This window comes from Chenopodium album, chromosome 27 (genome assembly GCF_948465745.1).
Source record: "Chenopodium album chromosome 27, dcCheAlbu1.1, whole genome shotgun sequence".
Classification (NCBI taxonomy): Eukaryota; Viridiplantae; Streptophyta; class Magnoliopsida; order Caryophyllales; family Amaranthaceae; genus Chenopodium; species Chenopodium album.
Genome location: NC_137860.1, coordinates 3,776,933 through 3,788,673, shown reverse-complemented (window position 1 = coordinate 3,788,673; position 11,741 = coordinate 3,776,933). Strand labels below are relative to the sequence as shown.

Genomic DNA, 11,741 nt, shown 5'->3' with positions numbered 1-11,741 from the left:
GGTATTTATACCCCCGACATATCCGGTGTGGTATCAGGTCAGCACGGACGTGCTAATAAATATGACACGAGCGTGCAGACCTAGATAAAGAAATCTAGTGGCTACAATTGTCCTTGGCTCGAACAGCACGGGCGTGCAAGATTTAGGTGTTGTCCTGTTCGGTCAACACATACAGATTTTCGTAAAACGGCAATAACTTCGTCAATTCTTGTCCAAATCAAGCTTATGACCAGCGGTTGGGAAGGTCTTGAGATAGGCTATCACCCCCAACTTATAATATTTCATAATTATTTATAGATTGTGAGATATGCTCATTCAAAATCAGCCCATTGCCACCCATCATTCTTTAACACCAAGCAAACCCATAGCTTAAACTCCTAAGCTATATATGCACCTTAAAGATCATGTCAATTATGATACAAGGGGATTCTAATTTCCATTGCTTTCACTTATTCAGCAGCTCTAAATTGACTATGGTTGCATGATCATGTCAATTATGTCACTAAGGGCCTGTTCACATTTACTTATTTTCAGTTTAGTTCAGTTCAGCTCCAATCAGTTCAGTTCAGTTCAGCTCCTAATTTCCCTCTCTCATAAAATATTCATTTCAGCTCAATTCAGTTCAGTTCAGCTCCAATCAGTTCAGTTCAGTTCAGTTCAGCTCAGTTCAGTAAATGTGAACAGGCCCTAAGTATGTTATGTTTGTGTTCACAATATTAATTACATAAGTTGTATATACAGTAAGTAAAGATGACTACATCGATCATGAATGTATAGTAAAGGCAGTTTACTACCAACACTAAGAATATAGGAACTTAAAGATCTGTTTTTTAGTTTGATTAAGTGTTAAATGTGTGATCCATGAGAGTCATGTATACCACAAACTCAATAACAGATGAACAGAAACTTGTTTGTATGCCTTGTCCTTAGCATTACATTAGATTTTTATTACATTAGCAGAAGTGTCCTTAGCAGGAGTACAACAACAATGAAAACGATGACAACCACAACAACAACGTAAAACAACAGAAACAACGAAAAACAATAGAGCAAGAACACCCAGTGAGGATCCCATCTATAGTGGGTTCTGGGGGTTTCCTTATTAGCTTAATAATGGGAAAACATCAGTTGATGTGTTCGGCAATGTAACTGCCTCAGGCTTCACTTTATTACTGAGATAGACTTCTCAAATTATACTTTCATATCTGTTTCACTGTTGAAGGGTAATGGTCCCAGTGGTTTGGTTGCTTCTAGAAGTTCCTCCAATGGTATCTTCGGCTTTGACTGCTCCAGTGGAATGACACGCCTTCCATAGTTTTCCGGGTTAGGACAGTACTCCTGAAAATGATTCAGACATTGTTAATATCACACAGTCACAGGCTTTTTTCCATGAAAGTTTATTTTTATGCAGAGTTGGCTACTTACTTGATCAGCATGCATTTTCTTCACAAATGTCTTGAATAAATCGAAAGTCCCCCCATCGAGTAGCTGGTTGTTCAAACGAAGATATGTCAAGCCATACATTTTCAGCTTTGGTGGACCGTCTCTATTCACCCCATTTGGCCTAGCATTCAGCAGCATCTGATCATAAGCATTGGGATCATATCTTGGTAGTGCATTTTCCCCTGCTACCTCTATATTTTCTCTCCAGCATCCGCTCAAAACCTGCAATTTCAATGAATTATATCAATAGTGTGCTATGTGAGTATGGAATTTCACATTAAAATGTATTATCAGTAAATTTTATTGTGCTTTCCTACAAAATTATATGAAAAAAAATAGTCGCGTATGTGCCTATGCATACTTTGATATTGTTGTGCACTTATGCTATGTATATGTGCTCGTAGCAACAAGATGTTTTTGAAGGATTAAACTTGTATATGTTTCAATTGAAGATTTCATTAGTCAGTAATTTACTTGCAAGTTTCTTATGACCAAACTATATGTTAAAAACTTATGCATAAAAGCAATATTTCATGCAAAACAGTTTCGAATGCTCTGAATATTTGACATTAAGCTCAAGTCCCCACCTGTTTCACAAGCTCTTGTGGACCACTATCAGCATAACCAGGCTGTTCAGAGTCCTTCATCTCAAGACATGTAAAATCTAAAACACCATAGTGCCTAGAAAGCATCCTTGCTATTGGTCGATACCCATCTCTTTCATACAAGTTGTAGTACCCTGCAGTCAGCTCAGCTGCATGACTTTCCTCATTGTACCACCAATGTATTCCAGAAACCTGTTCATAGATCATAAGTAAAAAAAATCAGTAGTCATTTGCGAAAATAAATTCTTATCCATAGTTGTTCCTATGGCTCACTTTAGCTGCTATCTTGACTTTGCAGCCGCAGAATGCTTTAGTTGCTTCTTCTAGGATCTGGTCACCATGGATCAATAACTTGTTCGAGTACCAAGTCAAGAAGAATTTTCCACTTTCTGTAACATATGTCCCATTGTTTCTGAAAAATTCTGTTGATTCTGGTCTGTCATTGTACTGTCCTGCATTCTGTGGCACATCCCACTCCGGATGGCCAGCATCAGTTGCAGCTTTTTTGAAATCTTCTCTTAGATATTTGTCATAGCACTGCAGAATTAATAATTTGAAATTGGGTTAACTACTGAAGTGTTAAAGCATGTAATAATACTTCGCCTTCATTTGGTATATCTGATTATCCGAAAAAGCTGAATCTGAATGTCATAAGATCACCTGAAATTCTCCAATTCCTGGGTAGTTCCATCCTTGATTTTGTGGATATGAAGGGTATCGTAGCTCTCCAGCTGGGCCAAGACCAACTTCAATGTCAACTATTGTGCCAGCATCTAGGAAATCTGACATATTCTCTCTGAAACTCTTCATGTAATCACTGTATATCTGTCAATTTATTATAACAAAAAATTAGTCCCCTTTCTTGTTTCAATTTTAGGAATGTGTATGTGTAAATAGTTTTCTTAAATTTTTGATATTTTGAAAACACTTACCTGAATGGGAGTCCGCCCTCCAAGGATAGCTTCGTTATCAATACCAAGAGTAAGGTACTCTTTGTTCCTGGTACCGCGTCTGTTAGTATAGAAGATATCAGGGTTTGAATCTCCATCTTGAAGTACCCATTGAGGAAGTGGGATGTAAACACCGTCACCTACATTACCACCACATTGATGGAATGACATTATTGCTTGTACTTTCAGGCCGCAATCCTTAATGGCCTGAAATAAGCTCCTGTAAGCCTTCCAGTCATAATGCTTAGGTCCTTTTGCTTCTATTATTCCCCACCAGACATCGACCATGACTCCATCGACTTCTGCTTCCTTCAGCTTGTATAGTTGCCTCTTGATGTCGTCCTGGTTCTGAAAGTTGTTATCTGACGTAACTACTCCCAACTGTTGCCACAAAACAAGTAAATAAATTGGTCATTATACTGCTGCTTTAATTTGTTGTGTGACTTAATTAAGGAAATGCTTGTGTTGAATGCTGATTAATGAAGGCTTACTGGTAGCATTGCATAAACGGGCACATAGTTCAATAGCATGTTTGCCATATCGGTGTCTTTAGCTGAGACCTGAAGCAACATATATAGTGAATTATTTGTCTAAAATGGGAGTGAAGAGCATGCATATCTAGTAACATGGTTAGGTAATGAAGTATTATTGTAATTTAAATTCATCTAAATAGGTAAGGAAATCCCAACTCTCGAGTTGAAAAGAATACAAAAGAACAAAACAGTACGATTTTAAACCTGTAAGATTCTAAACTTTTTAAGCTCATGATCTGATCAGCATTAAAATAGCAATGAAACATAACATACTCATAATTCTCAAAGAAGAAAAGTTAGAAACTCTTACAAATCTCCAAATCTTGATTAGTACTAGAAACTATTAAATGGTTTTAAGTCTTGTTTTGCCTGTGTTTCTTTCCTTGCGAATCATGCTATTTATACTCATTGTATCTGAAGTTGTTACAGAAACAGCCAACATTGTTATGGGGCAATTGTCAAAATTGTAAAACTAACACATGCTTTCTCTTTGTCACTGGATACTTGATTATGGCCACCTCTAGCTGTGTGCTGTCATCAGCTGCGCGCTTTTTATGATCACTAGATCAGCGGCGATAACAAATTATCCGTCCAATTAACAGACTGTTACAAATTGGTCCTGCTGATCGAATGCACATTCTTCTTCTGCAGAGTATTGCAGAGATGATATTTCATCAATATGGGTCTATGGTATATTTTAAATTAAAAAGGGAAGATGCCTTGCTCCATCAACTTCTTATGGTCGAGAAAGATTAAAGAGTTGCTTAAAAAGTGTTACAATGCTTGCTTAAAAACTCCGAGTTTCTAATGAATCATCTTCTTGTCTAATGTATATATTGAATGACGAATGAAACTAGTTAGGAGGTGATCAATGCACAATTTCACATTCAAATTCTACATGCAGAATATGATATGCAATATGTACTATGTATGTTAATGGACCTAGTACAGTAGTTCCCGTGGTGCACACTAGTACCATGGTACTGGTACATGTCCAAGTAAAATTGAGGGTCCGACACAGGTATTTGAAATGAAACGAGGAGTCCAAGTAACATAATGTCCAACTGGAAACTACAAGCAAAATTGATGGGCTGCTAGACTCTAACTCCATCTCATCCATATTTCTTGCTAGATTGAAATCAAAATTTTCAGAATGTATTATATAATCACTGAAGTATTTACTCTTTTGCAGGAATGTATTAAGCACTTTTTTGATTTTTTATTTTTATTATTGATTAGAGTACTAACATTGTAGTAATATGGTAGCCAAATAATCTGCAGTATAATAATAACTTTCTGAGTTTCCTTCTAACGTCAAACATAAATACTTTTGCCAGCCTCTTTTTCTGTTGAAGTAACAGAAACCGTTATTATCTATGATTTGTGAGGACATATGGATAAGTTTTTACACTAGAGTTGGGTTTGTAAATTGTGGATATACTTGTAGGTCAGGCTTTTATCAAATATATCATCTTATTTAGTATCATTTTCTGTTAGAATTTTACTTCAGAAAATGACCCGAATTGAACCAAACCGACTATATTTCCCTAGGCTTATTTTATATTGGATAATTTTTTATCATATGCATATAGCATTAGGTGATCATTCATGCTTCATAAAATTGTAGCTATTATAACTATTTTTATCTCAACAACTCAACCCTCTAAACTTAAGAAACCAATCGTGTTCATCTCTATTCCATATATATTTAAGCCAAGGTTTTCAAAATAGCTACCCCGTATTATTTGTTATTATATATGTACAATATATTCATGTAAGAGCTTTTAAATAGTTCTTTTAAAATTAGACAAAAGTTTTAGCAACAACTTTATATGCGCCGGCCAGGAATCATGTACTCTCATTCGTCATTTGAAGTTTTTGAATGAGTAAAACGGAGCAATACTCTTAGCTTTAGGTCTATGCCGGTGCATATACAAATTTTCAAAGTTTTTATAAAGTACATATGAGTTCTTTCTTTCATTTCTATAACAATTTTTGTTGATATCCTCATATCTCCATTTATTTAACTAATGCTTCACACAAATACAAACTAAAAACACCTTGCAAGCTAAAGTTAAGTTATTCAAATAACTTCAAAAAAAAATTATTAATACTTTCAAATTTTATCATCTATAATTCTATAAATTTTTCAAACATGAACCTTTTTTTATTAAAAAAGGACCTAATACAACCAATATTCATGTACAATTATCCTCTGTTTGATGTTCAAAGTCCCTTTAAATTTTGAAATTTTTGGTTAATAATTCATATATATACTTAGGTTAATCTTATGCAAAATACACACAAAGTACATTTAATTGACTAATTAACCTGAACACATATTTAAATACTACAAAGTGTATGATAACAAAAAAACACAATCTATAACAAAATACAAAGTACAACTTAATCATAGAAATATTAAGTTTAACAAAAACTGTACAAAGTAAATCTTGTGCACATTTATGTCCGATGCACACGAGTTGTGTAACATTTCAACGGACTAATAGATACAATAGTCACTTCAACTAATATAGCATGAGGAATCCTCATAAAAATACACATTCCTCCAATATATCTCTCTCCATTCCCATGTTAGATCTCTCTATCCTCCATTCACAAACCTTTTTCCCTAAAGTTACAAACTTTAGCCAATAATAATCATGATATTACTAATTATTTATCTAATAATTAGGATTAATTAATTATTAAACTAGGAATTACACATATAAAATTACTCCCTCCCACTTTACCTAACACATCAAAAGGCATCTAAAAAATAAACAAAAAAGAAAAAAAAAAATCAAAAGAAAAAACCCGCCACTTTTTAACCCCCCCTTTAATTAATTACTCCAGTATTTGTATACTATTCTTCACCCACCACCACCACCTATCTTATTTTAACAGCGGTGGATGTTGCTCCACCGCTGCCACCCGAACCACCCGTAGAACCCGAAATTCCCACCATTTGATGGTGATGATACGAACCCGACCCGTACATCTGACCTTGATGATGATGCCCCATCATCATCATCCCACCGTACATCCCACCTCCACCACCACTACTCCCACCTCCACCACCACCATACCCGCCGGAACCACCGCCACCACCACCACTACCACCGCCGGAACCCGAATTTCCACCGGAAGATCCGTCTTTCTCACCGGGTCTTCCGCCGGAAACTGTGGTTTTCTCCCCCTCCAACTCCCTATACTTATGAAGATAAACCTTCAACGGCTCAACATACTCCTCAAATCCAAGCGTCGTCATCGCCCACAAAAGATCATCCCCATTAATCGTCTTCCTCTTCTCTCTCTGACACTTATCGGAGGCTTCGCCGGTGATGAAGCTGATGAACTCCGACACACACTCTTGAACGGTTTCTTTAGCGTCTTTAGAGATTTTAGCGTTTGCCGGCAACGCTTTCTTCATGATTCTGCTGACGTTAGCGATGGGGAGAAAACGGTCTTGTTCACGGGCGGAGAGTTCGCGGTTACCACCGCCGCCGCCGGATTCGTTGTCGGAATCCGCCATCGGAAAACGCTGAGTGGTGGGATGGGAGGAGAGAGAGGGGGAGGAAGGAAGGAGGAGAGAGAAAAGCGGGGAAAAAAAGAGGGAGAAAAGAAAGTGCAGGGGATCCGTTGGATTGGTGGAGTAATAATGCATCAAAAGCGACCACGTGGATGAATGTGAGCCGTTTGTTAGATGATAAGGAAGAGGAAAGCGTGGATAAAGGATAAGGCGTTGGATTGTGACGTGGGGTATACTGCTCTTGATGGTACAGATTTTGACAACCGTACCTATTTTTTTTTTTTTTTTTTGGTAAGAAAATAAATTTAACAGAATAAAAAGAAATAAAAATTGTACTTGCATAACTTTTCCATCAAATTAATGAAATTCCAAATATGTAGTATTTCCTCCGTTTCTAAATTATATGTCTACTTCTTGCATTTGTTCTAAGTAGGGACAGGGAGTATTACTTATTTCATCAAACAAAAAAAAAAAAAAAAAATACATATGGAGTTTGAGTACTTCGTAAAATTGTAGGACAATTGCAAGATTCAATTCTTACAAATTTGCTGTAAAAATATTTGATTGTAAAAATATTTGATAGTGAATTTGATTGTTATTGAGAAATATTTTACTAGTATTGTGAATTTGATTGTTATTGAGAATTATCAGTAGATAACACCTGAGAAGACAATAGAAATTGATAATTCGACATTGAGGTTATAAAGTGATAGGTGAGGCTCTAATTAACTCAAGGGTATGAAATCCACACCTCAATATGGGTGCAATTCAAGAGAAATTTTAGCTAAATACTCTATATAAATTATACTCTAGTACAAGCAAGATTTAGGAGATAATATGAATGTTATGAAGTGATACGTTATTTTTTTTGTCAATTCCGAGCTCAACTCGGATCCTTAAAGGCTAAAATGGCTCCTAAAACCTTAAACGAACATTTTTCGACAAGCAAACTAATGAAAAAATTGAATTAGGTTGCAATTTACAATTTATGACAACTTTTGGGCTGCATTTGCAATATTTTTTAAATAGCTGTAATTCGTAAAATATTAACTTTAAATTGCTGCAATGTTTAAATTTTCCCTATAAAAACCAAAAACTCAACAAGAATCGAGATCAACTAAATCTTTTCAATGACCAAATTAGTCAATCAGTAAAGATTAGGGGCATTATCTATCACTTTCGTCAACATTATGGAGACAAGGCCCAAGGGTACAAAACCACAAGGCAGATCACCGAATTTTAACCATTAAGGTACGTGATTTAATTCATCAAAATAATTTTCATCTTTTTTCATAGAAGTGTGCATTCATTACTATAATTCTACAAATTTCAAAGGATTTGTTGCATAGTTTAAGAAACAAAAAGTAACCCTTTTTGTTAAGAATTTCAAAATGTACTTTGATTGAAAAAATTGTCTCCTTTCAGCATTTGACTCGACTTCAATCGAAAACGTCGGCTATCATTTAATGAAGAATGCCACTTTTGGATTGATTGAATAAGATTAACTTCTCACGGCTATGATTTTAGGAAGAATGCCACTTTTAGCTTAATTTGAATAAGATAATTTACACACATTTATCTATGTTAAGCATCTTCACTCCACTCTAATTTTATTACTACATCTATTTCATGTTTTATCTATGTTAAGCATGTTCACTCCACTCTAATTTTATTACTACATCTATTTCATGTTTTTTGCAACGTTGAAATATTTTGTATCTTACTATCTCCGTTTTTTTATATGCATCACTTGGGAATGCACATAATTTTAGGAGATAATCAGATATATATAATATTGTGAGTGGGTGAATAAATTAATTATTATAATAAAAGTATGAGGGGACCATGAAAGAGAAAGTATGTGAGAGGGAATAGATATTTTATTATTTAACTAGGGACATAGAAGGGAGAGAAATGATAAAATAATTTGAGTGGGGTTTAAAGTAAGAGAGAGAAATAATAAAATATAGTATAACTTTACCAAATATAAAAGTGATGTATATAAAAAAAAACACCCATAAAAGAAAAGTAATGCATATAAAAAAAACGGAGGGAGTACAATTAATACTCTAAAGTTGCAAAAAAAATATGAAACGGAGGTAGTAATGTTAAATTAAATTTATTGAACTAGAGTTACTTTGAATGATTCTCTATATTTCCGTAATATTTGTTTTTTTTGACATTACTGATTTTTGTTAACCTGAAATTATTTTTATTGAACTGAGCTTATTTGTAAAAAACTGAAATTACATTTAATAAATATCTCTACACACAAATTTTGTAAGCTTACTTTTTTACTTTGGTGACTAGGAAAGCGAGAAAATGATATTCTTACCAACAAAATTTTTTATGTACGAACACCAAACAAAAAGTGAGGGATAATATTATTTTTAGGTTAATTTAGGTTAAGATATGATTTAGAGAATAAGGGTATGTTCCGATTTACTGAAAACAACTAAACTGAACTGAAGTGATTGGGGCTGAACTGAATAGAGCTGAAATGAATTGTTAATGAAAGAAGAAAATTAGGAACTAAACTGATTGGAGCTGATGAACTGAATTGAACTAAACTGAACTAAAATTAAGTTGAACAGGATAGGCCCTAATATCTTAGGATATTTGGTATTAATTATCTTATGGGAAGACTTAGGTCGTTAGGTATTACAATTGTTTCCCAAAGGATAGGTTCATAATCTCTTGTACTATCTCTGTTTCATATTATTTATAATGATTTGACATAAAGTGTAACTAAATTATGTCAAATTGTTGTAAAAAATTGGAAACTAGGGCCTGTTATTATAATCATTTAAATTAGTTATCAGCCACAATCTTGTTAAAGTTTTATAGAGGATACAAATACCGAAAGTAACGAGTAAAGAAAAGAGAATTTACGCATGTTGTGCTAAACTTCACAATCGATCACTTGTTTCTCGATTGTGAAAAAACTAAAGAAATATGGAAATATCCTTAAACCAAGAGTTGGTTGAGTAGTTCTCTTACACATGGAGGCTTGCTACCCTCCCTACGCAACCTTCGAAAGAACAACTCCACTCTTACATAATTTATCTATTTATCATGGAGCGTCTGCAAAGAACGAAATTCTATTATTTTTCGAAATGAAACATTAGATATCCCCTCAAACTCCACCCTACGCAACCTTAGAAAGAACAACTCCACTCTTACAGAATTTATCTTTTTATTATGGAGCGTCTAAAAAGAACGAAATTCTATTATTTTTCGAAATGAAACATTAGATATCCCTCAAACTTTCCATAGAGCATAATTTGCATTCAACGAGAGGCAATGTCGCACTCTCACAGATACCTTTTTAAGCTCGGGATCACCTATGCAGAGATCCCAAACCCATACCCACCACCAACCCATCCATTTCATTCCGCGCCAACAGGTTATCTAGGAAGCACCCCGCTCAAACTCTTTCAAACTCAACTTCGACGATTCACTCAAAAACAACTTAGCAACAGCAAGTGTCATCATTAGAGACAACAATGGTTCCCTCATCGAGGCTCGCACCTTCAACCTTGGCAACACCACTGTTTTTGTTGCGGAATCTACATCTGTTCAAAAAGGCATCCTTCTTGCTATTCAACACGGGATTCAACATTTAGTCATCGAACGAGATAATCTCTTAATTAGTAATCAACGCAGTCAAAGGAGTTTGGTCCGTTCCATGGCAAATCGATCACATCATCGTCGACATCCTCAATCTTTTTTAAAGGTTTCAGCACTATGATATTAACCATATTTACAGAGAAGCAAACGAAGCAGCAGATTGGATCGCGAATATAGATGATCTTGTTAGTGATAACATGGATATTACTCTTTGTACATCTTCATCATTGTTATACCCCATTTTTTTTCCTTTGATATATTAGGAATTTCCCTCGTGAGGAGGGGCAATTTTTAGTTTTCTTACCTTCACCACCAAAAAAAAAAAAAAAAAAAAAACACAATTGTGCTGATATCTAAAAAATAGTGGTCCATGCGTATCACTACAAGTCTACAACAGTAGATCAAGTTGATGGTGGGAAAAAAAAAAAATATAAAAAATGATCCATGAGAATAAACAATTTTTCTATTTTGAAATACTCGTAATATTTTAAATCAAAGAAATTATGATATAGTTCTGAATAATAAATCATTACTTCAATGCTGCGTCACAAATCACAATATGTTCATGGTATAACGCTTCCAAAAAATTGTCTAATTATCCAATGTTCTAGCTCCAAAAAGGGTTGCTGCAAGTGCGTATATCACTATATCTACTCCTATAATAATGGTATATTAAGTTAAAAAAGAAAAATAATAAATATAGCCCTTTTTTTTTACGGGAAAATATAGCCTTTAGAGTTATGTATAAGAAGCTAAAAAAGAAAATTTTAAAGATAAATTTATTACACCGATTTGCACCTGGTTTTGTCATGAATTCCCAACTTAATTGCATTTTAGAAAGTATACATATATCATTACAAAAAAAAAAAAAAAAAAAAAAAAAAAGAAAAGTACACTATACAAAATCTACCTTCAAAAACATAAGACTATACAAAATCTACTCCCACTAGTTGAAAGCTACTCCTATAGTCCTATCCCATTCATATATCCTACAATCAAATCAATTAACATGGTCAACACTTATTTTGTAATCGTATTATCCCACTCA

The 11,741-nt window shown here is 34.4% G+C and overlaps 2 protein-coding genes across 2 annotated transcripts; both read right to left on the bottom strand.

Annotated features, from left to right (window-relative positions):
• Window positions 1-923: 923 nt before the first annotated feature.
• LOC145619252 (beta-amylase-like) lies at window positions 924-3,373 on the bottom strand. The gene is made up of 6 exons (XM_081673907.1): window positions 2,981-3,373; window positions 2,709-2,873; window positions 2,322-2,585; window positions 2,031-2,240; window positions 1,426-1,665; window positions 924-1,338 (listed from the first exon to the last, which is right to left on the bottom strand). The coding sequence occupies exons 1-6, from the start codon at window positions 3,284-3,286 to the stop codon at window positions 1,192-1,194; spliced, it is 1,332 nt and encodes a 443-aa protein (XP_081530033.1). The 5' UTR covers window positions 3,287-3,373; the 3' UTR covers window positions 924-1,191.
• A 2,518-nt stretch (window positions 3,374-5,891) lies between these two features.
• On the bottom strand, window positions 5,892-7,168 carry LOC145620299 (nuclear transcription factor Y subunit B-3-like). Its single transcript, XM_081674941.1, has one exon. The coding sequence runs from the start codon at window positions 7,064-7,066 to the stop codon at window positions 6,422-6,424; it is 645 nt and encodes a 214-aa protein (XP_081531067.1). The 5' UTR covers window positions 7,067-7,168; the 3' UTR covers window positions 5,892-6,421.
• Window positions 7,169-11,741: the final 4,573 nt, after the last annotated feature.